This window comes from Delphinus delphis, chromosome 8 (genome assembly GCF_949987515.2).
Source record: "Delphinus delphis chromosome 8, mDelDel1.2, whole genome shotgun sequence".
In the NCBI taxonomy this organism is placed as follows: domain Eukaryota; kingdom Metazoa; phylum Chordata; class Mammalia; order Artiodactyla; family Delphinidae; genus Delphinus; species Delphinus delphis.
In genome coordinates this window covers 46,701,872-46,729,524 of record NC_082690.1, presented here as the reverse complement: position 1 = coordinate 46,729,524, position 27,653 = coordinate 46,701,872, and the positions used below count along the sequence as shown (strand labels likewise).

The following is a 27,653-nucleotide window of genomic DNA, read 5'->3' as shown; positions in this document are numbered from 1 at the left end:
AAAATGAATCAGTTATATATATACATATATTCCCATATCTCTTCCCGCTTGCGTCTCCCTCCCTCCCACACTCCCTATCCCACCCCTCCAGGCGGTCACAAAGCACCGAGCTGATCTCCCTGTGCTATGCGGCTGCTTCCCACTAGCTATCTACCTTACGTTTGGTAGTGTATATATGTCCATGCCTCTTTATCGCTTTGTCACCGTTTACACTTCCCCCTCCCCATAGCCTCAAGTCCATTCTCTAGTAAGTCTGTGTCTTTATTCCTGTTTCACCCCTAGGTTTTTCATGACATTTTTTTTTTAAATTCCATATATATGTGTTAGCATACGGTATTTGTCTCTCTCTTTCTGACTTACTTCACTCTGTATGACAGACTCTAGGTCTATCCACCTCATTACAAATAGCTCAATTTCATCTCTTTTTATGGCTGAGTAATATTCCATTGTATATATGTGCCACATCTTCTTTATCCATTCATCCGATGATGGACACTTAGGTTGTTTCCATCTCTGGGCTATTGTAAATAGAGCTGCAATGAACATTTTGGTACATGACTCTTTTTGAATTATGGTTTTCTCAGGGTATATGCCCAGTAGTGGGATTGCTGGGTCATATGGTAGTTCTATTTGTAGCTTTTTAAGGAACCTCCATACTGTTCTCCACAGTGGCTGTATCAATTTACATTCCCACCAACAGTGTAAGAGGGTTCCCTTTTCTCCACACCCTCTCCAGCATTTATTGTTTCTAGATTTTTTGATGATAGCCATTCTGACTGGTGTGAGATGATATCTCATTGTAGTTTTGATTTGTATTTCTCTCATGATTAGTGATGTTGAGCATTCTTTCATGTGTTTGTTGGCACTCTGTATATCTTCTTTGGAGAAATGTCTATTTAGGTCTTCTGCCCATTTTTGGATTGGGTTGTTTGTTTTTTTGTTATTAAGCTGCATGAGCTGCTTATAAATTTTGGAGATCAATCCTTTGTCAGTTGCTTCATTTGCAAATATTTTCTCCCATTCTAAGGGTTGTCTTTTGGTCTTCTTTATGGTTTCCTTTGCTGCGCAAAAGCTTTTAAGTTTCATTAGGTCCCATTTGTTTACTCTTGTTTTTATTTCCATTACTCTAGGAGGTGGGTCAGAAAGAATCTTGCTGTGATTTATGTCATAGAGTGTTCTGCCTATGTTTTCCTCTAAGAGTTTGATAGTTTCTGGCCTTACATTTAGGTCTTTAATCCATTTTGAGCTTATTTTTGTGTATGGTGTCAGGGAGTGATCTAACTTCATACTTTTACATGTAGCTGTCCAGTTTTCCCAGCACCACTTATTGAATAGGCTGTCCTTTCTCCACGGTACATTTCTGCCTCCTTTGTCAAAGATAAGGTGACCATATGTGCGTGGGTTTTTCTCTGGGCTTTCTATCCTGTTCCATTGATCTATCTTTCTGTTTTTGTGCCAGTACCATACCGTTTTGATAACTGTAGCTTTGTAGTATAGTCTGAAGTCTGGGAGCCTGATTCCTCCAGTTCCTTCTTTCGTTCTCAAGATTGCTTTGGCTATTCGGGGTCTTTTGTGTTTCCATACAAATTGCAAAATTTTTTGTTCTAGTTCTGTGAAAAATGCCAGTGGTAGTTTGATAGGGATTGCACTGAATCTATAGATTGCTTTCGGTAGTAGAGTCATTTTCACAATGTTGATTCTTCCAATCCAAGAACATGGTATATCTCTCCATCTATTTGTATCATCTTTAATTTCTTTCATCAGTGTCTTATAATTTTCTGCATACAGATCTTTTGTCTCCTTAGGTAGGTTTATTCCTAGATATTTTATTCTTTTTGTTGCAATGGTAAATGGGAGTGTTTTCTTGATTTCACTTTCAGATTTTTCATCATTAGTATATAGGAATGCCAGAGATTTCTGTGCATTAATTTTGTATCCTGCCACTTTACCAAATTCATTGATTAGCTCTAGTAGTTTTCTGGTAGCATCTTTAGGGTTCTCTATGTATAGGATCATGTCATCTGCAAACAGTGACAGCTTTACTTCTTCTTTTCCGATTTGGATTCCTTTTATTTCCTTTTCTTCTCTGATTGCTGTGGCTAAAACTTCCAAAACTATGTTGAATAATAGTGGTGAGAGTGGGCAACCTTGTCTTGTTCCTGATCTTAGTGGAAATGCTTTCAGTTTTTCACCATTGAGGATGATGTTTGCTGTGGGCTTGTCATATATGGCCTTTATTATGTTGAGGAAAGTTCCCTCTATGCCTACTTTCTGCAGGGTTTTTATCATAAATGGGTGTTGAATTTTGTCAAAAGCTTTCTCTGCATCTATTGAGATGATCATATGGTTTTTCTCCTTCAGTTTGTTAATATGGTTTATCACATTGATAGATTTGCGTATATTGAAGAATCCTTGCATTCCTGGAATAAACCCCACTTGATCATGGTGTATGATCCTTTTAATGTGCTGTTGGATTCTATTTGCTAGTATTTTGTTGAGGATTTTTGCATCTATGTTCATCAGTGATATTGGCCTGTAGTTTTCTTTCTTTGTGACATCCTTGTCTGGTTTTGGTATCAAGGTGATGGTGGCCTCGTAGAAGGAGTTTGGGAGTGTTCCTCCCTCCGCTATATTTTGGAAGAGTTTGAGAAGGATAGGTGTTAGCTCTTCTCTAAATGTTTGATAGAATTCGCCTGTGAAGCCATCTGGTCCTGGGCTTTTCTTTGTTGGAAGATTTTTAATCACAGTTTCAATTTCAGTGCTTGTGATTGGTCTGTTCATATTTTCTATTTCTTCCTGATTCAGTCTTGGCAGGTTGTGCATTTCTAAGAATTTGTCCATTTCTTCCAGATTGTCCATTTTATTGGCATAGAGTTGCTTGTAGTAATCTCTCATGATCTCTTTTATTTCTGCAGTGTCAGTTGTTACCTCTCCTTTTTCATTTCTAATTCTATTGATTTGAGTCTTCTCCCTTTTTTTCTTAATGAGTCTGGCTAGTGGTTTATCTATTTTGTTTATCTTCTCAAAGAACCAGCTTTTAGTTTTATTGATCTTTGCTATTGTTTCCTTCATTTCTTTTTCATTTATTTCTGATCTGATTTTTATGATTTCTTTCCTTCTGCTAGCTTTGGGGTTTTTTTGTTCTTCTTTCTCTAATTGCTTGAGGTGCAAGGTTAGGTTGTTTATTCGAGATGTTTCCTGCTTCTTAAGGTGGGCTTGTATTGCTATAAACTTCCCCCGTAGAACTGCTTTTGCTGCATCCCACAGGTTTTGGGTCGTTGTGTCTCCATTGTCATTTGTTTCTAGGTATTTTTTGATTTCCTCTTTGATTTCTTCAGTGATCACTTCATTATTAAGTAGTGTATTGTTTAGCCTCCATGTGTTTGTATTTTTTACAGATCTTTTCCTGTAATTGATATCTAGTCTCATGGCGTTGTGGTCAGAAAAGATACTTGATACAATTTCAATTTTCTTAAATTTACCAAGGCTTGATTTGTGACCCAAGATATGATCTATCCTGGAGAATGTTCCATGAGCACTTGAGAAAAATGTGTATTCTGTTGTTTTTGGATGGAATGTCCTATAAATATCAATTAACTCCATCTCGTTTAATGTATCATTTAAAGCTTGTGTTTCCTTATTTATTTTCATTTTGGATGATCTGTCCATTGGTGAAAGTGGGGTGTTAAAGTCCCCTACTATGAATGTGTTACTGTCGATTTCCCCTTTTATGGTTGTCAGTATTTGCCTTATGTATTGAGGTGCACCTATGTTGGGTGCATAAATATTTACAATTGTTATATCTTCCTCTTGGATCGATCCCTTGATCATTATGTAGTGTCCTTCTTTGTCTCTTGTAATAGTCTTTGTTTTAAAGTCTATTTTGTCTGATATGAGAATTGCTACTCCAGCTTTCTTTTGGTTTCCATTTGCATGAAATACCTTTTTCCATCCCCTTACTTTCAGTCTGTATGTGTCTCTAGGTCTGAAGTGGGTCTCTTGTAGACAGCAAATATATGGGTCTTGTTTTTGTATCCATTCAGCCAATCTGTGTCTTTTGGTGGGAGCATTTAGTCCATTTACATTTAAGGTAATTATCGATATGTGTGTTCCTATTCCCATTTTCTTAATTGTTTTGGGTTCGTTATTGTAGGTCCTTTCCTTCTTTTGTGTTTCTTGCCTAGAGAAGTTCCTTTAGCAGTTGTTGTAGAGCTGGTTTGGTGGTGCTGAACTCTCTCAGCTTTTGCTTGTCTGTAAAGGTTTTAATTTCTCCATCAAATCTGAATGAGATCCTTGCTGGGTAGAGTAATCTTGGTTGAGGGTTCTTCTCCTTCAACACTTTCAATATGTCCTGCCACTCCCTTCTGGCTTGCAGAGTTTCTGCTGAAAGATCAGCTGTTAACCTTATGGGGATTCCCTTGTGTGTTATTTGTTGTTTTTCCCTTGCTGCTTTTAATATGTTTTCTTTGTATTTAATTTTTGACAATTTGATTAATATGTGTCTTGGCGTATTTCTCCTTGGATTTATCCTGTATGGGACTCTCTGTGCTTCCTGGACTTGATTAACGATTTCTTTTCCCATATTAGGGAAGTTTTCAACTATAATCTCTTCAAATATTTTCTCAGTCCCTTTCTTTTTCTCTTCTTCTTCTGGAACCCCTATAATTCGAATGTTGGTGCGTTTAATGTTGTCCCAGAGGTCTCTGAGACTGTCCTCAGTTCTTTTCATTCTTTTTTCTTTATTCTGCTCTGCAGTAGTTATTTCCACTATTTTATCTTCCAGGTCACTTATCCGTTCTTCTGCCTCAGTTATTCTGCTATTGATCCCATCTAGAGTACTTTTAATTTCATTTATTGTGTTGTTCATCGTTGCTTGCTTCATCTTTAGTTCTTCTAGGTCCTTGTTAACTGATTCTTGCAATTTGTCCATTCTATTGTCCATTCTATCTCCAAGATTTCAGATCAACCTTACTATCATTATTCTGAATTCTTTTTCAGGTAGACTGCCTATTTCCTCTTCATTTGTTAGGTCTGGTGGGTTTTTATCTTGCTCCTTCATCTGCTGTGTGTTTTTCTGTCTTTTCATTTTGCTTATCTTACTGTGTTTGGGGTCTCCTTTTTTGCAGGCTGAAGGTTCGTAGTTCCTGTTGTTTTTTGTGTCTGTCCCCAGTGGCTAAGGTTGGTTCAGTGGGTTGTGTAGGCTTCCTGGTGGAGGGTACTAGTGCCTGTGTTCTGGTGGATGAGGCTGGATCTTGTCTTTCTGGTGGGCAGGTCCACGTCTGGTGGTGTGTTTTGGGGTGTCTGTAGACTTACTATGATTTTGGGCAGCCTCTCTGCTAATGGGTGGGGTTGTGTTCCTGTCTTGCTAGTTGTTTGGCATAGGATGTCCAGCACTGTAGCTTGCTGGTCGTTGAGTGAAGCTGGGTGCTGGCGTTGAGATGGAGATCTCTCGGAGATTTTTGCTGTTTGATATTATGTGCAGCTGGGAGGCCTCTTGTGGACCAGTGTCCTGAAGTTGGCTCTCCCACCTCAGAGGCACAGCACTGAGTCCTGGCTGCAGCACCAAGAGCCTTTCATCCACAGGGCTCCTTAATTTGGGATGATTGGTTGTCTATTCAGGTATTCCACAGATGCAGGGTATATCAAGTTGATTGTGGAGCTTTAATCCGCTGCTTCTGAGGCTGCTGGGAGAGATTTCCCTTTCTCTTCTTTGTTCTGACAGTTCCCAGGGGCTCAGCTTTGGATTTGGCCCCGCCTGTGCGTGTAGGTCGCTGGAGGGCGTCTGTTCTTTGCTCAGACAGGACGAGGTTAAAGGAGCCGCTGATTCGGAGGCTCTGGCTCACCCAGGCCGGGGGGTAGGGAGGGTCACGGAGTGCGGGGCGGGCCTGCAGCGGGCAGAGGCCGGCGTGACGCTGCAGCCTGAGGCGCGCCTTGCGCTCTCCCGGGGAGCCGTCCCTGGATCCCGGGACCCTGGCAGTGGCGGGCTGCACAGGCTCCCCGGAAGGGGGTGTGGCTAGTGACCTGTGTTCGCACACAGGCCTCCTGGCGGCGGCAGCAGCGGCCTTAGCGTCCCATGTCCGTCTCTGGGCTCCGCACTCTTAGCCGCGGCTCGCGCCCGTCCCTGGAGCTCTCTCAAGCAGCGTTCTTAATCCCCTCTCCTCGTGCACCAGGAAACAAAGAGGGACGTAAAAGTCTCTTGCCTCTTCGGCAGGTCCAGACCCCCCCCCCCCACCCCGACTCTCTCCTGGCCAGCCGCGGCGCACCAACGCCCTGCAGACTGTGTTCACGCTGCCAACCTCAGTTCTCTCCCGGCGCTCCGACAAAAGCTGGAGCCTCAGCTCCCAGCCCCGCCCGCCCCGGCGGGCGAGCAGACAAGCCTCTCGGCTGGTGAGTGCCGGTCGGCCCGATCCTCTGCGCTGGAATCTGTCCGCTTTGCTCTCCGCACCCCTGTTGCTGTGCTCTCCTCCGCGGCTCCCAAGCTCCCCCACTCCGCCTCCCGAAGTCTCCACCCGTGAAGGGGCTTCCTAGTGTGTGGACACTTTTCCTCCTTCACAGCTCTCTCCCGCTGGTGCAGGACCCGTCCCTATCCTTTTGTCTCTGTTTAGTTTTTTCTTTTGCCCTAACCAGGTACGTGGGGGGTTCCTTGCCTTTTGGGAGGTCTGAGGTCTTCTGCCAGCGTTCAGTAGGTGTTCTGTAGGAGTTGTTCCACGCGTAGATGTATTTCTGGTGTATCTGTGGAGAGGAAGGTGATCTCCGCGTCTTACTCTTCTGCCATCTTCCCGGAAGTCCTCGATATCTTCTTTAATACTATGCACAAGGAATCTAGAAGTCAAGAGTGAAGTTCCATCACCAGCTGTTGCTTCCTTGCAGCAAGAATCTATATCCTCCACAGGAGCTTGATGTTACTGCCTTCCCAGCTTCACACGGCCTGGTGTTCCCCAGGAACCCGGAGTCAGCTCCCCTGGTCTCTTTTGAGTTAATTTTTGTGTATGGTATAAGGTAAGGGTTCAGCTTCATACTTTTGCAGGTATTTTCCCAGCGTCATTTGTTAAGAAGACTGTCCTTTCTCCACAGAATGGTCTCGGTACCTTTATAGAATATCATTAGACCATATACAAGGGTTTGTTTCAGGCTCTCTCCTATTTCATTGGCCTATATGTCTGTCTTTATGAGTTATCTTTATGATTACTGTAGCTTTAAAGTAAGTTTTGAAATCAGAAGGTGTGAGTCCTCCAACTTTGTTCCTCTTTTTCAAAGTTATTTTGGCTATTTGGGGTCTTTTGGGTTCCATATGAATTTTAGGATGGATTTTTGTATTTCTATAAAGAAGTCATTGAGATTTTGGTAGGAATAGCATTGACTCTATAGATCATTTTGAATAGTATTGACACCTTAACAATATTACATCTTCCACTTCATGAACACAGGATGTCTTTCCATTTATTTATATGTTTTTAGATCTCTTTCAGCAGTGTTTTATAGTTTTCAATGAACAAGCCTTTTGCTTCTTTGGTTAAATTTATTCCTGTCTTATATATATATATATATATATATATATATATATATATATATAATTTGGTGCTATTATAAACAAAATTCTTAAGTTCCTTTTAGAATTGTTCATTGTTAGTGTATAGAAAGCATTAAGTCTTTTCAGGTGTTATTTAATATGTGACATCACTGAATTACTTCATCTTCTGTCAGTATTTCAGTACCAGTCAAGTGATTTGGACTGAAATCAGATGGAAACTAAAAATCAGAATAAATGATAATTTCTGAATTGAATTCCAGTACTAAAGTTTTATTTAATCTTTGTTAACCAAACTAAGTTTTAAACTTATTTAAGTGTGCTAATTTGAAACTATAGGCATTGAGTGATAATAGCAGATCTAAATAACTTTTGAAATATTTCAGTTTGGGCTCTTTATAGCATTAAAATGTTCTGAAAATGATATTTCTGGAGTATAATGTAGAGCTTATTGTGCCTTATTGATGCTTCTCTAGAAGTTCCTAAAAAATGTAATAGTGTTGAATGTTTTGCATTTTGGGGTTGGGATGTACAGTTGAATACAGATTATAGATGATATATTTTTGCTTTTTTTTACATTCACAGGCCACAGAAACACTATTTAGAATGGGTGTAGCAAGAGGAACCATCACAACGTTAAGAAATGGAGAAGTAAGATGAGAATTTTGATACAATTATTAATTCTTAATTCATAGTATACTTTTTTAACAAACTGAGAATACCTGATATACAAAGTATTGAGTAAATCTCATCTACAAATCTGTTTCAGTTAAGTCATGTTAGAATCAGATCTTGTGTTGAATATAAATTTCTGAGCCTTTTAATCTTTGGTTACCAATTGTTTTCACTCTTAAAAGAAAATGACATTTAATAATAACTTCTGCAAATATATATATATTTATTGAACATAATCCCATACTTCTTTCTTTCTTCCTATTTTATGTTCTACAGATGTGATACTTCTTTCCTAGCATAAAATAATTTGAAATGTTGATATTTATCACAGAAGGAAGGGTGAAGGGAGGGAGAGAAATGGAATTTAATCTGTTCTTTCTTATAGTTGAGGCTCAATTATGATAGAGTCTAAGTTTAGACTTTTCTAAATATTCCTACCAATTCTTAAAAAAAAAATCTACCTGAAATAAATTTTCATTACCAAATTATTACTGGCCTAATTACCACTCTGTCTGCTTTTTCTTTATTCACTCTCTTACTAAGATATCCTTAGGTTGAGGTTGAATATAATGTCACATTGCCATGTTCCCTTTTCTATCCTACTAGCAAATATTTATGGATAAAATACAGTGCTTTTTATTCTGGAATCAAGTTCTGTGTTATTTAATGTAATATATATATAATTCAATACCCTAAACACTTGAAACTGTATTATTGTGTGATTATAAAATTTATCAGTCAATATATCTGCTTGTTAGGTGAAAATGCACAGTCATTTGGAAATTATATGCCTTTAAATGTTTAATTGTACATATATTGGCAAATTTCTTTGGTATTAATTTGTAATATATATTTTGTCTATGAAAAAATACTTAACTCATCTCTTTGTATTCTCAACAAACTACAGTATGTGGTGCCATTTTGAGAGAAGAAAACATTCCCATTAATAAAGTCAGACATATTTATTTGCCTAAAATGTGTCTAAATGAATTTTAGATTTTAGTTATTACTATGAAATTTTTCATGGAGGTGGTCAGTGAACTTTTGAACTTTATCTTCTTTTATAAAAAGTTTGGGGAAGTAAATGTAAGCAAGACAGTTTTGCAGGTAATCTGAGCATATCAACACATATTGCATATGTATATATTTTACTTAATGGAAAGGAAGTAGTTAAAGCAGCTGGCTTTGGATCCATTTCTCCCCCAATTACTGGGGATTGCAACAGGTAACTAACCTGTTTAACAGGTATTAATGTAGGACAGAGTTTATAAGCACTCTCTTGTACACTTTTTCCTTGTGTTTTAAGATCTCTGGAAATGGAATATGTCTTCTAATCAGTGGCACTTCATAGTCACCATTTACTATTTTTCACATTTTAACACCTCTAAAATTAAGTCTATGATATTTTAGAGTTGATAAAATATGATGATATTTTGTAGATTAAAAAAATACATAGGGATACATAGTGAAATATTCAGTAAATGGTAGCTAGGTTAGACCACAAATTAGTTTTAGTCATTTGACTTTTAGGAAATAGAGAATTAAGACAAAACAAAACAAAGAAATTATTGAATATGTGTAAATGCAAGTGGCATAGATTTTTTGGAGATGCTAGGCTAAGTGCTATGGGAATAGATGATGTAATATGGTTTCCACCTTTAGAGGAGCTTACTCTCTGGTGGAGGAAACAGTGGCATCAATACGTGGGAGAAAAACCTGAAAGAGAGTTAAGGTTGAGTCTGGAAGTAAGTAACTAGAGTCCAGCTTACACTTGGAACGTCCTAAATTTTAGTGTCCGGCCAATAATAAAGAATTACTTTAGAAGTAGGAGATAAACGCAAAGGTTAACAATTTAATGGACTACTTAAAACAGAAGCTGAAATCACCATATTTGTAATGTTAGAAAACTTGTGATATGCTAAGGGAGGAGAGTGGTAAGGAGTTTACTTGTCCTAGGGTTATTTGAAAAATTATTTTAGCTCATTACTGCGAAAATATCCGTTAAGCAGGGAATAATAAGTAACCCCATGACAGTGATATTAGGTAGGAGGAATAAAGACTGGTATATCCAGATTACAAAGATAGCAGTCTGAGTAAATTTGTGATCTGGATCCTTGATGATGCTGAACTTTGCTTGTCTGTTGTCTTCCCTTCTTTGTGTTCCTGCTTTAAGCCTATATTTTGTCTACCTATTGGACACTTCTGCCTGCATATTTTAAGAAATGTTGAGATCAGAAAACATGGTTCCTTTCTCTGAAAGGAAGAACGTAGTTTTTGAAGGAGTTTGAAATTTATTTTATAAGTTATAATGAATCATTGGAGGATTTAAGCAAAGGAATGATACACTGTCTTTTTAAATCTTCATCATAACTCTGCAAGGGAGAAATTATTATGCCCATTTTGTAGATAAACTGAGTCTCAGAGAAGTTAAACATTTTGCCTGTGATCAAAGAGGTAGGAGATGAAAGACTTGGGATATGAACCCCAATCTGACTCCAAAGCCCATTCATTCCACTATACAATATAATCTCCCTCAATGTAATTCACTTACTTAGACTAGAGTTTTCTAATGATTCAATTGTCCTATAGTTGGACAGTTGAAAAATAGCAACAGCATAGTAGCTAAGACCTCTGAGATTATTAATCAGCCATGTTTTTTAATGCATTCTGATTATCACTGTTATCTTCTCATATGTGTAGAGGTATATAGCTTAAAATGAATAGAAAAAAATATTGACCCTTCACAATTCTGTTTTGTCACTGAATGCCTAACCATGTTGATGTATTCTTTGTACAGTCCTATATATAGGGTAGCTGGATTTTTTTTATTTTGATTAAATTACATAAGCTAAAAAGCAGGTAATTTTGGGGTGGCAGAATTTTTAAAATTTAAATTTTTTTATTTTTTAACTTTTTATTTTACATTGGAGTATAGTTGATTAACGATGTGTTAGTTTCAGGTGTACAGCAAAGTGATTCAGTTATACATATACAGGTATCTGTTCTTTTTCAAATTCTTTTCCCATTTAGGTTGTTAATGTAATATTGGGCAGAGTTAATGTGTTTCCTTATTTGGGAAGGCTAACTTGTAAAATTATCACTATCAAAAATAGTTATTGAATGTGCTTGGCGCAAAAATTGTACTTTTAAAATATTTTCAAGAAAGATACAATCCTGTTTTCAGCCTTCCATGTACTTATGTATATATAGGGTGAAACAAGTTGTTTGTTAAAAAGATAAAGTTGCTCTCTTAAATTTATGTATCAGAAAAATTATGTACTGTTATTTTATATAACTTGAAACCTGAATAATCCAGAAATTAGTGTTTTTTTTGTTAGAGTCTTCTTAATTCAGAGTTTTAAAAGAGAACAAAGTTAAGCAGTTCTTTACCATAGGCAGGGGATTTCAAACTCTAGGTCTTAATTAAAGCCTTTACCTTCTGTGTATCAGCTGCCACTGTATATCCATTGAATCACTGAGAGTATGTAATGAAGAAGCTAAATGATTTCTTGTAGCCAGTGAGTTGATTCATCTATTATAGCTTTATTAATTTAAAAAAATTCTGTGAATTTTCTAAAGTACAAGCATATCTATCTTCATTTTTTTCAGAATGTTTAATGTTTCATATCTGTGTCTTTATGTTGGAGAGATTCATGAATAGAAGAAAAAATAATCTTCGCCTATTTGTTCAGTCACCACAAGTATTTATTGAGCACCTTCTATGTTCCTGATGTTGTTTTAGGTGCCTGTGATCTATCAGTAAACAAAACAGACCAATATCCTTATCTTTGGGGAGCTTATATTCTAGTCCACTGATAGCTTATATTCTAATTATGGAAGAAAATAAAAACGTATAAAGAAACTAGGAAGTAATTACAATTACAAAGCTTCAAAAGAAGGTATAAGCAAGTATATGATTTAAAAGTATAAGCAATTTAGATAATGAAGGACGAAACAATAATTAGAATAGGGTAAGTTAGTTCAGAAGATTTCTTAGAAGGTACATCTTAAACTGGGCCTTGGAGAAATTTATGAGCATCATTGAAGAAGAGGTCAAAGGGCATTGCCAATTAGGAGAAACAATATAAAAAGGGACATAGTTGAGAGCTGGGAGAGATGTCTTGATGTAGAATCAAAAAGGAAGGGGGAGGAGGTTGTGGTGTTGAAAGGGAGTAACATTTGTTGAGTGCCTTTTCCAGGCATCTTATAATTATTCAGCTCTTTTATACACCAAAACAGCTTTCCAGTTTAGATCCTTTTATCACCATTTTTTCCAAAGGAGATAGTATTTTTTTTTTTAAAATCATATTTCCCTGAGAATTTGCTATATGAATGCTATGATGCTGTTTAATCTTGTGGTATAATCAAGAATGAATACTATTTCTTCTTCCCAAGTGGAGAAGGCAGCCTTGTGTGATGTAAAGAGCACTAGGCTACCTGCCAGTAGACCTGGTTCTCTTCCTGGCATTAATAGCTAGCTATGTGATCTTGGACAATTTACTTACCATCTCACGATTTCAAATTCATACTTTGGAAAATGAGTTGATTAAATGATCTTTAAGGTCCTATTCAGCTTTTTTTTTCTTTTTTTAAAATTTTATTTATTTATTTTATTTAGTTATTTTTGGCTGTGTTGGGTCTTCGTTTCTGTGCGAGGGCTTTCTCCAGTTGCGGAGAGCGGGGGCCACTCTTCATCGCGGTGTGCGGGCCTCTCACTGTCGCGGCCTCTCTTGTTGCAGAGCACAAGCTCCAGACGTGCAGGCTCAGTAGTTGTGGCTCACGGGCCTAGTTGCTCCGCGGCATGTGGGATCTTCCCAGACCAGGGCTCGAACCCGTGTCCCCTGCATTGACAGGCAGATTCTCAACCACTGCGCCACCAGGGAAGCCCTATTCAGCTTTAACATTTTCTGCTTCTAGGCAGCTTTGTATAGCCTTTCTTTTTTGTGGTTCTCAGCCTTGACTGTGCATGAGAATTGCCCATGGAGCTCTGTAAACTATAGGTGTGTGGGCTCCATCCCCAAAGACTTCGTCCATTAGGTCTAGCCTAGGGCTCCAGTATCTGTATTTATTAAAGCATCTACTGATTTTAATGCTTACCCACTATTGTAAATTACTGTTTTAGAGAAGTATTTTTCAATCTTGTGTCTTCTGTGAACTCAGGGAATGTACAATTTGAGTTAGACAAAACAGATAAAGAAATAACAAAGAAATCTGAGGTGTATTTAAAGATTTTTATATATAAAGTAGAACACGGTAGCATGGTTTGTTGATGTTTTGGAAAGATGGATGTGGGATTAGACACAGTATTTACTTTTGTTTTATGTTACTGCATGGTATTAGGTATTCTGTATGTTTTATTAGAATGGAAACCTTTTTTTGCCTTTCTGGAGCATGCTTTTTAAATAAGTCATAAAGAATATTTCATTTTTGTGATTGCTGCAGTGAGGTCCTCAGTTTAAGATAAGTATAATCATAAATATCTTTGTATATATAAATACTAGGGCTATATTATCCCCAAATCATGAAGTTCATAATACAATGATATAATTTTTAACAACTTTTTTCATGAATTAAGGAATACTTGAAGAGTCTATGAAATTTACATATATAATATTTACTCTTAGTCACAAAGTTAATTCACTATTAAGATATATCTCTAACACTGTTGAAATTATGTTAAAAATTATATTCAGGGCTTCCCTGGTGACGCAGTGGTTGAGAGTCCGCCTGCCGATGCAGGGGATATGGGTTCGCGCCCCGGTCTGGGAAGATCCCACATGCCGCGGAGCGGCTGGGCCCGTGAGCCATGGCCGCTGAGCCTGCGCGTCTGGAGCCTGTGCTCCGCAATGGGAGAGGCCACAACAGTGAGAGAGGCCCGCGTACCGCAAAAAAAAAAAAAAAAAAAAAAAAAAAATTATATTCAGTTTAATACGATACTTAAACCAAGTATTTTCTTTTTTTGAATGCAAACTCTTTATATAAGGAAACCTGGAAGTAAACTTTTATTTATATTTTTAAAATTGTATCTGTTTTTTTCTCAATTAAATTTTTTACACTATTTATCTTTTAATACCACTTGAGGAAATATATGTCTTTAATAAGTAAAGTATTAGTACTTCTTATAGTGAAGTCTCTGAGGCCTAGTGCCTAGTACTATGCCAGTAACTAGTGGCTTGTAAAATCTAATCAAATGAGCAAATACTTATTAAGAGCATCTTAAAGGCAGATGTGACACGTGGCACTGTTATCAGATCTAGAGTCCCTTCCCCGCTCTTTCTTCCCTAAATATTAATTGAGTGCCAGGGACTATGCTAAGTGCTGGGTTTTAACTATAAATAAGGCTAATATGGCTTAAGCTCTCAGCAGTGGCTGAGTCCATAAACCTGCCACTTAGGACCTTGCCATACAGCATCGGCTTCTTTAATTAGGAATAAAAGCATCTACTTCATATATTACAATGTGAGAAATAAATTTATAAATCAGCTAGCATAATAACACAAAATAAGCCTGTTAGGATTTAGCCTGTATTAAATGATAGCTATTTGTTATTTAATTAAATATGATGAAGTATTTTCTATATTGGAGTGAATATATGGGCATCTCTGGATTGTGGTTATTTATAACAGAGTGTGAACTAACAGTTCGTAATGAAAGACAGATATTTTGGGTCCATAGCTATGCTAATAGCAATGTTACTGGTACTTTTAAATGGTCATATGGGACTCAGGATATTTGGGTCAGCATATATTACCAGTGCCCTCTGCTGTCTAGTGCCAGTAGCTCAGTAATACACAGTATATGTTTAGTTACAGACTTTAAGTGCACTACTCAATCCAATTCTGTTGATCATGATTTTGCTTCTATATGTAGAATAAATATAGCAAGGGGAAGTGCAATGGTAGAAAAACTGACATATACAAATAGGCATAAGAATCCTATTAAAAAAACAGAGTAAAGTCATTATGTAGTGAAAACTTAGATAATTCCAAGATAATTCTAAGTCTTAGTTGGACAAAATTCCCATTGAGAATGACTAGACACTGACCTCCCAGAAATGCAGACCAAGGCTCAGTTGACCCTGTTAAGGAAAATTGGATTATCTCTTCTGTGATAAGACCTCTGATTTATGTATTGTATTTTATCAGGAAGAAAATATTAAGATACTTTACACAAGACTATTGCCATTGAAATATACTCTTTTTTAACTTGACTAGTTTCCTCTCATATCGCCATATCACTAAGGGAAAAAAAAAAAAGAATGCTGACCACTTTAGAGTGTTCACAAATAATGTCTGCGAGTTTATTGTTTTGTTCTTCTGGGAGTGATTTCCTCATTCTAAACATGTTGATAAACCATACCAATACAGTTGGACCTCAGTATCCATGGTTTCTGCATCCGCATATATGTAGGGCTGACTGTACTAGGGCCATTTTATTTAAGGAACTTGAGCATCTGTGGATTTTGGTATCCGTGGTGGTTCTGGAACCAATCCCCCAAGGATACTGACAGATGACTGTAATCTATTAGAATTTAGCCTAGAAAAGTTATTATGATGTTTTTCCTTTCAAGAAGCAAGTAGAATATAGCTTTAAAAAAAAAAACAAAAAAACACATATGGGGAAAATGGATAACATCCTGAGAAGGAGAAAGGAAATAATTATGGAAAAGGATCTAGAAAAAGGTTAAGGCCTAGGGAGTATTTATAATAAGCAAGGTGTATACAAAGAAGTCCCAAACCTATCTCTGATGAGGTGGGAAGAAATGAGTTTTGCTTGCAGGACAGAAAGTTTGAGATAACTGGAGCCACTGGTCATGATTTCAAGGTGGCGCAACATTAAGAGACTTCAAAGAGGTTGTAGGTCTGCCATCTTGCTCATTTTATAAAAGTTGTATTTCTTATTAGCCATCAATCTGGATGGTATAGGTAGTGCCAGAGGCAGAAGACTGGTCTAAGTAACATCTTCATATTTTTTTTTTCAGTTTTCCAATTCCATGAAACAAAACAACATGTTATATTTTGGCAGGTGCTTAGAAAATTTAGAATCCATGCCAGTGGCATTGTAAAACATTGGGCTTCAGAATTTATATTTTATTCTTCCTGGAATATTTTGTCTTTGTTACTAAATCTACTTTAAATGGCTCATCATGTTATGTGCTGTGGCATTATTTCATATTCTTGGTGAACAGTTTATTTGGAAAATTCTGGTGCAAAGAAGGCCAAGGGCCAAAGTAAGGTTTTAAAAACATCAGATCACAGTGTTTAAGCTTGGTGGCCTTGTCTATACCAATTCTGTATGTGCCTTTCTATACTGAGATAATTATCTTTCAAAATGCCCTGACTTTCTTCATAATAATAACTCTGCTTTTGATTTAAATACAAAAATAAATGTGCCATAATTTTGTCCTTAAACAAAACAAACAATATCTGGATAATATCTGGAACTATGGAACACTTAGGTTTTATTTTTCAAAAATTGGAAGGGTTCTTAAGATAACATCAGTTTGTTTTGATCCTAATAGGAAGAGCTTTAGGCCAGGAAAGCAATTATTTCCACATGGGTAAGGCCAGTTCCAACTACCTCCCCACTGAACTGAAACTTGCCTACTTTGGTTATATAGCTAAATGTGGTTGAGAGCATTAAAAATGCAGGCCCTCTTTTAAAAATAAAGTCTTTAGACATACAGAAAATGTTTCTTTGTACAAAGCATACCACAGGAATTTTGTGTGTAGTATTGGGGTGAGTTCAGCAGCAAGTAATTTAAACATTTTGAATTTCCAAAGAAATTCAATTTTTTACACATACGTGTGTCCAAATATAATTTTTACCATTTTGTTTGTACATCATTTTTTCCTTTCTTTGTTGACTCTTGGCTGTGTTCTCAATAGATGAGTTTGCTATGTAGAGACAAGTATTGTTTGTGGTGGTTCAGTAGGGATGTGGCAGATCAGAAAAGAGAGGATTTGTGTTAAATGATGTGGTTGGTCTTTCTGGTGCTCAGTCCTGATCCTAACACTATGAATCACTTCATTAGCATAACAGACACTCCTGTCACTCAGGAAATTCCAAAGGTGTTTCAAGCTGTGTATCAGGAACTGGGAACAAAGTGCAGATATACTCTTTATTATAGTACAATCTACAGATTTGCTTTTTCTGAAATTTTCATATGTATGGAATTATACAGTATATACTCTTTCATTTCTGACTTCTTTCACTTAGCATGTTTTTGAGTTTCCTCCATATCAGTTTTTTTCCCCTTTTCATGACTGAATAGTATTCTCTTGTATGGATAATATTTTGTTGATCTGTTAACCAGTTAACGAACATTTGGATAGTTTCCAGTTTGGGGCTATTATGAATAATACTTCTGTGAGCATTTGCATAGAAGTCTTTGTGTTGACATATGTTTTAATGTCTCTTGGGTTGATACCTAAGAGTGGAATTGCTAGGTCATATGAGTAACTTTTAAAGGAAAAGTGGCTGTATCATTTTACATTCCCAGTGGCAATGGACAGAGGCCAGTTTGTCAGCATCTTTGCCAACATTGGGTATTGTCAGTCTTTTTGATTATAGCCATTCTAGAATTATGTTGCAGTATCTCATTGTGGTTCCCTATTGACTAATGATGTTGGGTATCTTTTCATGTGCTTATTAGTCATTTGTATATCGTTGATGAAATGTCTGTTAAAATCTTTTGCCCAGTTTTATATTGTTTGTTTCTCACTGTTGAGTTGTAGGAGGTGATTTAAAAAAAAAAATCTGGATACAAATCTCTCATTAAATATATGATCTGAAAATACTTTTTCTCAGTCTGTGGCCCATCTTTCTAAGTAGTGCTCTTTGAAAAGTTCTAAATTTTGATGAAGTTCAGTTCTTTTTTTTTTTTTTTGTATCATATCCAAGAAATCTTTTCTAACCTAACCCAGGGTCACAAAGATTTTTTCCTGTGTTTTCTTCTAAAAGTTTTATAATCTTTGGTTTTACATTTAGATCTGTGATCCGTTTTGAGTTGGCTTTTGCATACAGTGTGAGGCAAAGTTTCATCTATTTATTTTGCATATGGATATCCAATTGTCCCAGCAGTATTTGTTGAAAGAACTCTTTTTTGCCTGTTGAATTGCTTTGACACCTTTGTCACAAATCAGTTGACTATAAATGTTAGGGTTTTATTTCTGGAAATTTTGTGGTTCTGGTTCTGCTAAGATGGAGGAAACACAGCCTATCTCTCCTACTGATTACAACTAAAAACTTTGAAAAGAATACATAAAGCAACTATCTGAGATCTCTATATAGAGTAAATAATCACAGGAGGTTTGGGGAAGGAGGTCAAAACTGGACATGTGACTGATAGCAGTGAGTTTCCTTTTCCCTTCCACCTACCATCCTTTATCTCCTGGCTTGGACTCTAGGGACTTTCCTATTCTTGATCCCCACAATGGATCCAGGCAGAAAAAGCTCTAAGAGAAAACCCCTCTTCCTCTGTGTATGATCAGAGAACTGGAAAGGAGGACCCCTGCATAAGGAGACTGTGCAGAAAATCACCATTTTCTTTCTGTTTTATAGTTTGATTTTATTTTTCTGGTGGGACAGCAGCGCAGGCCCCAATCATGAGGCTGTCCTCCAGTGGTGGTGGCAGTAGTGGCAGTGCTGCTATGCAGCCATTTATAACGGAAAGGTAATCTTCCTCTTTGACCAGAGAAACTGGAAAAAGGGACTCCTGTAGTCCAACGAGGGTGGAGACAGTATTTGTTATTTTTCACTTCCTTTTTTTCCTTGCCACTTTACCCCTGAGGTAGTTGTAATTGCAGGAGACATGTGACGGAATGGGGAACCAAAAAACCCAATGTAGACAGAGGATTGAGAAAAGGGACATGGGAGACAGACTGCGGGGAAAACCATGGAGAGGCAGGAGATAGAGAAAAAGATGACCTAAATCTGTGTATGAAGTCTGAAATTCACTCCTGAGGTAAGCATGTGTGGAACTTATTTGAGGAAGCATTAAAGCTTTGAGAACTAAACTGTAGCATAGACCACTGCCCTTTGGTGGCACATATGGGGAGAGACTGAATAGCACTGAAAAGACTTGGGAAACTGAAAATGGTATTGAAACCAGAGCCCACAGACGGTGGGTTGGGACTTGTGGTTGGAACATAACAGGGTTGATTGCCTACAACAATGACAAAACAGCAATAAAAACAACAACAAATCAGTTCTACAGAGGACCAAGAGTCTTTAACATGATTAAGAGTATCAAAATACAAGTCTCAAGTCTCCAAAAGTATTTGACATACCAAGAACTAGGGAGATCATAACCAATTGTCGGGAAAACAGTGATCAACAGGTACCAATTCTGCAATTACTTCGATGTTGGAATTACAATAAAAAGTTCTCAGAGCAGCTATTATAACCCTGTGTAAACACTGTAAAACACTGTGTAACCCTGTGTAAAAGTGTGTAAGCACTTCTGAAATGAATGGAAAGATTGAAGTTCCCAGACAAGAAAAAGAAACTGTAAAAAGAACCAAATTGAAATTTGGGGACAGAAAATTAAAATAACTCAAATATTAATATTAAATGTTAAAATAACTAAATATTCGTGAGATGATTTCAATAGCAGAGTGAAGATAGAGGAAAGAAAAGTTGAAGAAAGCTCGATAGTAGTGGTACAATCTGAACAATAAGGAAAAACTGAAGAAAATGAACAGAGCTTAAGGACCTGAAGGACAATAGCAAAGGTCTAACATTTGTGTCATAAATGTCCTAGAGGAGAAGACAAAGGGATTGGTGAAGAAAAAATATTTGAAGAAATAATGGCTGCCAACTTCCAAATTTAGTGGACATACATTTACACATTCATAAAGCTTAGTGAACCCGTACGAGTCTAAACATTGTATGATTCCATTTATATGACATTCTGCAAAAGCCCAAACTGTAGGGGATGGGAGAACAGATCACTGGTTGCCTGAGATTGAAGGTGGAAGAGTTGATTACAGAAGGACAAAACAAAAGAATATTTTTGGTGATGGAACTATTCTGTATCATGATACTGGGTGGTAGTACACGACTCTGTGAGTTTTCAGAACCCTTTAAACTAAATTTCACTGTATGTGAAGTAAAAGATTGAAAAAGTAATGCTTAAAACAACAAAAAAATGTGTATTGGAAGACAGTACCATTACTGTTGAAGATTAAGGAGCATAAATAATTAAGGAGGCTAGTTCGACAAATTATTTTTCTCCTTTGGCTTCTTTCAGGATTTTTTCCTTATCTTTGATTTTCTCTAGTTTGAAAATGATATGCCTAGGTGTAGTTTTTTTGGCATTTATCCTGCCTAATTTTCTCTGAGCTTGCTGAATTTATTATTTGGTGTCTGACATTAATTTGGGGAAGTTCTCAGTCATTGTTGCAGGTATTTCCTCTGTTCCTTTTTTCTTCTTCTTCTGGTATCCCCATTATGTGTATGTTATGCCTTCTGTGGTTGTCCACAGTCCTTGGATATTCTGTTCTGGTTTTTTTTTCTTTTTCCAGTCTTCTCTTTGCTTTTCAGTTTTTGGCGTTTTCTACTGATACATCCTCAAGCTCAGAGATTCTTTCCTCAGCCATGTCCTATCTACTAATAAGCCTATGAAAGGCATTCTTCATTTCTGTTACAGTGTGTGTTTGTTTGTTTTTTAAATCTCTAGCATTTCTTGTTGGTTCTTTCTTAGGATTTCCATCTCTCTGCTTACGTTGCCCATCTGTTTTTACCTGCTGTCTACTTTGTCCATTAGAGCCCTTAGCATACTAATCATAGTTGTTTTGAATTCCTGGTTTGATAATTCCAACATGTGTTTGGTTCTGATGCTTGCTTTGTTTCTTCAAACTGTGCTTTTTGCCTTTTAGTACGTTTTGTAATTTTTTTTTTTTTTTTTTTTTGCGGTACGCGGGCCTCTCACTGTTTTGGCCTCTCCCCTTGCGGAGCACAGGCTCCGGACGCGCAGGCTCAGCGGCCATGGCTCACGGGCCTAGCCGCTCCACGGCATGTGGGATCTTCCTGGACCGGGGCACGAACCCGTGTCCCCTGCATCAGCAGGCGGACTCTCAACCACTGCGCCACCAGGGAAGCCCTGTAATTTTTTTAAAATTAATTTTTATTGGAGTATAGTTGATTTACAATGTTGTGTTATGTTTTGTGATTTTTTTTTTGATAGTTGGACATGGTGTACTGGATAAAAGGGAACTGCTGTAAATAGGACTTTAGTGACGTGATGATGAGGTATTGCAGGAAGGGAAGCAGTTTATAGTCCTATGGTTTGGTCTCAGTCTTCTAGTGAGCCTGTGTCTCTGCACTGTGAACTTTGCAGGTGTTTCTCAGTTGTTTTCAACTCAGGTAGGTGGGGCAGGATGGCTAAAGTAGGCTAGAGTTGGGTTATTCCAGACCAATTAGGCTCTCATAATACCCCAGCAGGTTAGGCTCTAGTTAACTAGTTTCCCCTGAGGGCAGGTCTTATTAAGAACAGAATGCTCTGGCTTATTTGAAAATGGTTCCTTTTCCCTTCTCCCTGCATGGAAGCACAGCAGATTTTTCTCTGATATTTACTTGGAGAACCTATTTAAGCTCCTGGAGGTAAAACTCACAAAAGTGTGAGGGTCCCCTTATGACCGGTGTTTTTAACTCAAATTTGTCCACACTGAGCCTCCTGCAGTTCAGTCAGTTACAGTTCAGGTTTTCCTACTCTGGCAATGGTCGCCATGGTTTCTACTCTGAGTCTCTACTGAGGTAAGCTGTGACTCTCTTGTATTTGTTAGTCTGTTTCTCCAGTCTTGGGGGAAGTGGTTTGCCCTGTCTCCAAGAAGAGTTGTTGGATTTTTGGTTTGTTCAGCTTTTTAATTGTTAGGTTGGGGGTGGTAACTTCCAAGTTCCTCACACGTGGAACTGTAAGTCCCCCAGATTCATTTCTACATGATATTGAAGTATTCAATTCCTTTTCAACTAAGTTTCCAATTTTTATTTTAAAGAGAAGGTTGGTAACATGGAGTGTCTTTGGAATGGGAGTAATAAGCTTTAATATCCTTTGTAAAGCCCAAGAAAGAAGTTGAAAAGCATTTGTCAAAAATAAAAATTCAGAACAGAATTTTGAATATGTAATGATACTTAATAGTATTAAAATAAAGTCTTCTTTTGATGCACACTTTGCAAATTTACATGTTAAAATGAAATATATGTGTATGTTTTGTATTTCCTATTAATAGTAGGTATATACAATGTGCATTTTGTGACCCACAAGGTATTTTTTTTTAATTCTATATTCAAACTAGGTGGAGGAAAATAAAAGTGCTTTCTTGTATGTGTGTTTAAGTTACGGTTTCTTGTTCATTGTTCAGATTTGTGATACTGGGTAGAGGTTGTACATGTGAAGTTGAAAACCAGGTGGATTATGTGGAGGACTACAGACTCAAGAATTCCCAGTTAATGAGCTTTTAACTCCAGATCTTTTAGCTCTGACAGCTGTATTAAAGCATTGTTGATCTTGCATTTCAAAAATATTGATTCTGCTGCCTTAAGAGCTGTGTTTAGCTTTAGTTTGCGTGGGTTTTGTCGAGACTATTTTGGCAGTTATATTTAGTATTTTTTAAAAACCATTGCGTTATATTTTCACCTAAATGTTAAGTAGAAGAAAACCCTTGAAAAGAAAATCAAGTTATATACTAGGTATAGTCTTTTCTGTAGTTTTCTTAAACGTGGTTTATTACTAAGGCACAAATACAGACTAACAAACGTGGTAAGACCAGTTGTTCTCAAAGAATTATGGTAAAAGCATATGAAGGTGTTTTCCTTTTCTGGTGCTACCTGGGGCGTGCAACGCTATGGGAAAGGAAACACCCAGACTTTGCAGAAAATATGACAACCCCTTCTTATCACCACCATTGCCAAAGAAAAAAAGATGTTAGCTTACCTCACAGAATGCTAAAAAGCAGATGGTAATAGCTATTTGTACCATGCCAAAAGGTAATGAAAGATTCAGTAGCAAGTAAATATTTGTTGCAAACAAACTCTGTGCCCCTTCCCGTTTCTTCCACTTTTCATGTTCGGATCCTACTCATTCCTCAAGTGAGACCTATCTCAATTGCTACCTCCTCTGTGAAGCATGCTTTGCTTTCCCCAGCTGGAAGTCATTTTTCCTTTTTCTGCAATATCACAGCACAGTATTTATACTCTCTAAAAGCCTTCAGTATTTCCTGCATGTACGTTTGTTGTTTAGTTACTTGCCTTATGTTTCTGGCTAGATTTTAAGTTCCTTAAGGACGGTTTTTGTGTCTAATTTTCCTTTGTATTCTGGATGACACTAGGTACATAATTCCAGTTTATGTTTAATGAGTTAATAAAGACAAATTGACAATAAATTAAGAGGAGAAAACTAAAAATGAAAGTCCTCTCTTGTAGGTACGTTTGGTTAGGTTTCAGTTTCTTGTTCACTGCATGGATTTGTGATATTAGGTGGAAGGCTGTTCAATATAGTCTTAATAATCACATCTACCTGTTGTGATATGATTAAAATGGTAGCACCATAATCAGGGTTCTGTGAATTGTAGGTGATGAGAGATATTGTCTGTGGGCAGGAGTTTGAGTCTCCTTAAATCTTCAACACCTAGGCCCGTGGCACATATAATTTCTATTTGCTTTTGTATTTTTACTATGTTTGATTATTAAAACAATTGATTTTAATGTTAATGTGATGGGAGTGCCTGAAGGTACTTTGCATCACTTGCTGCTTATTGATTATTTTACTTAATGAAAATTAGATTTGCTTTAGGAAATATTTTTTCTTTAGAAAATTATGTTTTTAGACTGTGTTCTAGACACAGGGAATGTAATGATAAATGACATAACCCATGCTTTCACGGATCTCACTTTTTAAAGTATAGGTTCATTTGGGTTTCTTTTAATTTTTCTCTTGAATACTTAGTGTTAAATGTTATAAATGTGTTTTTTTGTTAAATAGTTTACTTTCATATGGAATGTAAGTAAAATTAATATTTGGTTTTACTGTGGTATTTGATGGAAATTTTCTCTATCATATGCACAGGATCTACTAAGGTTTAATTACTTCTAATCCTAATAGAACATAGTTGTATAGAGTTTTAGGGAAGGGCAAGGGAAAACTGCTATTGCTTGAAGCTAAAAGCTCTATTGTGTCTGAATTGTAGCTGTCTAAATGACTGATGTTTCTTTTCAGTTGGCATGGTTCAGTCATCATTAAAATTTGTCACCTCTATAGTCCATAGTAAAGTTAAAGGCAAGTAAAATTTAGTTCTTAATGTTTTTAATTTCAGAGTACTTTTTTAAAAAAGGGCATTATAGTTAAATCATCTCATAAAAAGTAAACTTTTCTATAGGAGGATTTCTTAGGATAACTGAAGTGTATGCAGTGACACTGAAACTTGCAAATCACATTATTTTCTGTATGCTATTTCTGTATTAACACTATTGTTTAAAAATCCCAAAAGAGCTTGATTACTCTTAATCTGTTTTCTAAAAGCAAATTTAGTGAACATTCTCTAAATAGAAAAAAATTTACAATGTATCTTTCAAATATTTTAGAATCTTTTAAACTCAAAAACTACTTTGTGTCACAGTTATTTCATCTGTTCTTTTGGAAAATTACTTAAGAGGATTCTATCTCAATCAACTATACCTCAATAAAACTGGAAGGAAAAAATACACTGGAAGTAGTTCTGTTAAAAAGGATGAAGATAGGGGCTTCCCTGGTGGCGCAGTGGCTGAGAGTCCGCCTGCCGATGCAGGGGATACGGGTTCGTGCCCCGGTCCGGGAAGATCCCACATCCCGCGGAGCGGCTGGGCCCGTGAGCCATGGCTGCTGAGCCTGCGCGTCCGGAGCCTGTGCTCCGCTAAGGGGAGAGGCCACAACAGTGAGAGGCCCGTGTACCGCAAAAAAAAAAAAAAGGATGAAGATAAAAAAAAAAAAAATAGCTCAAGGAATGCATTTTGCATGCACTTTTAGGCATCATTAAGAGGGAATGAGGAAGGAAGTGTGGGAGGAGCCTTCCAGAAGCCTATAGATTATGCCAGGAGGGAAGGTCTCTGCTCCTGCATAAAAGCCCTCAGCCCCAGTTGATCTGAAAACCTTAACAACTCCCTTCCTGCCAGGGTCACAGGCAACCTATAAAAGGTACCATCCCCATGATGCCTCTACGAACTCTGGACTCTCCTTGGATTCTGTCTCCTAGACCCAGTTGAGTTCTGACTGTCTTTCTTTGCAGACGCTTCACTCCAGAACAGTGGTATTTCAAACAGTCCCTTGCTTCTCGGCTTCTTTCACCCAAGACTCGGACTCTTTGACCCCCCTGCCCCATGCTCAACTCAGCCGTACCTGCCTGGGAGGGGAGGCCAGTTGCTTTATATCACTCAAATCACAAGTCATTAGTAACTATCAATTTATTATTAAGTATAATAACATCAACTACCTTCATCGACATAGCTCTACATAGCATAGGAGGCGCTTTCCTATCTCTTTTGGTCATCACAAGCACGCTTGGCATGGACAGAACAGGTTTTATTCATATTCCCATTTGGTGGAAGAAGAAACTGAGGTTCTGACGAGTTAAGTGTCGTGCTCAAAATATGGATGTGGGATTAAGATCCAGGTACCTGGCATACAAAGTCAGTGCTTATTATTACTTTCCTCCCTACTGTGTGCTTAGCATTAGGCTAAGTCACCAGGACACGGTATAAACTCAAATGCGTGTGCCCTTCACTGAGGTTGATAATGACTGACAGCCATTAATGTTTTCACCCCAGGAGTACTGAGAACACCAGAAGATGCCAATTTCTTAAGCCATTACTGTGAAGCTGGGAAAAAAAAGAACAGTTACATGAATATCATATATGTTCTATAAAAACAATTTAATTTCAGATAAACTTTCTGTTTGGTATTACCTCCATAATTGAGTTAACTATTTTTTAATTCAACGAAGTTTTTAACCTTCAGTAGTAGTAGAGGATGCCTTTAATGGTTGCTTTTTGAAAACTGCACAGTGAGGAATTAATCTGTAGTTTTGCCTGACAGATGGCTTTTAGGTAAGAATTTCATAGAAGTATCTGATTACTTTAGGTCTTTAAAAACAGCAGTGATACAGAATGATTTTTAGGAAATTACTGTTTAGTCCACTTAGTAAATGAAGGAGTTTCTAATGCTAAAAGTATGTTTCAACATACAGATGGCAAAAAACACATGAAAAGTTGTTCAACATCACTAATTATCAGAGAAATGCAAATCAAAACTACAATGAGGTATCACCTCACACCAATCAGAATGGCCATCATCAAAAAGTCTATAAACAATAAATGCTGGAGAGGGTGTGGAGAAAAGGGGACCCTCCCACACTGTTGGTAGGAATGTAAATTTGTACAACCACTATGGAGAACAGTATAGAGGTTCCTTAAAAAACTAAAAATAGAAGTACCATATGATCCAGCAATCCCACTACTGGGCATATACCCTGAGAAAACCATAATTCAAAAAGACACATGCACCCCAATGTTCACTGCAGCACTATTTACAATCGCCAGGTCATGGAAGCCACCTAAATGTCCATCGATGGGGGAATGGATAAAGAAGATGTGGTACATATATACAATGGAATATTACTCAGCCATAAAAAATGAAATAATGCCATTTGCAGTAACATAGATGGACCTAGAGATGATCATACTAAGTGAAGCGAGTCAGAGAAAGATAAATAATCATATGATAATCACTCTTATGTGGAGTCTAATTTAAAAATGATACAAATGAACATATTTACAAAACAGAAACAGACTTTACAGACATCAAAAACAAACTTAAGGGAAAGGGGAAAGGTTGCGGGGGGGAGGGATAAATCAGGAGCTTGGGATAAACATATGCTCACTACTATATATAAGATAACCAACAAGGACCTACTGTATAGCACAGGGAACTCTACTCAGTATTCTGTGATAACCTATATGAGAAAAGAATCTGAAAAAGAAAGACTATATGTGTATATATAACTGAATCACTTTGCTATATACCTGAAAGTAACACATTATAAATCAACCATACTCCAATAAAATTAAAATTAAAAAAAGTATGTTTCAGAAACTATACACATGACAAATTGTATTGTGTTTAAGTATAGTTTTAGCATTAGATTCTCTCTCTTTTTTTTTCCCTTAAATATTCTTGTGTTATATCAGGAGCTTTACCTATAATGAAATTATTTTTATTCTGTATGTATTGCTTCCTGTGTTGAATACCTGTTGCTTCTGGCCCAGTGGCTGGAATGTGGTATATGCTTTTAATAAAAGGTGGTTGTTAAACACTCTCATGAGGGAACATTAATTTATAAGATTTTAAAATACCCAGGAGAAAAGTATTAATACACATTGGTTTACCACTTTATGAAAACTCAGTAGGCAGACATCCTCT

The 27,653-nt window shown here is 37.1% G+C and overlaps 1 protein-coding gene across 1 annotated transcript in view; it reads left to right on the top strand.

The window, feature by feature from the left end:
• The window catches only part of TMEM135 (transmembrane protein 135), a 256,148-nt gene that overhangs the window by 100,559 nt on the left and 127,936 nt on the right, over nt 1–27,653 (top strand). The window contains exon 5 of the mRNA XM_060018130.1: nt 8,114–8,179. Coding sequence (XP_059874113.1) covers nt 8,114–8,179 — 66 coding nt within the window. The remainder of the gene's footprint in view (nt 1–8,113; nt 8,180–27,653) is intronic.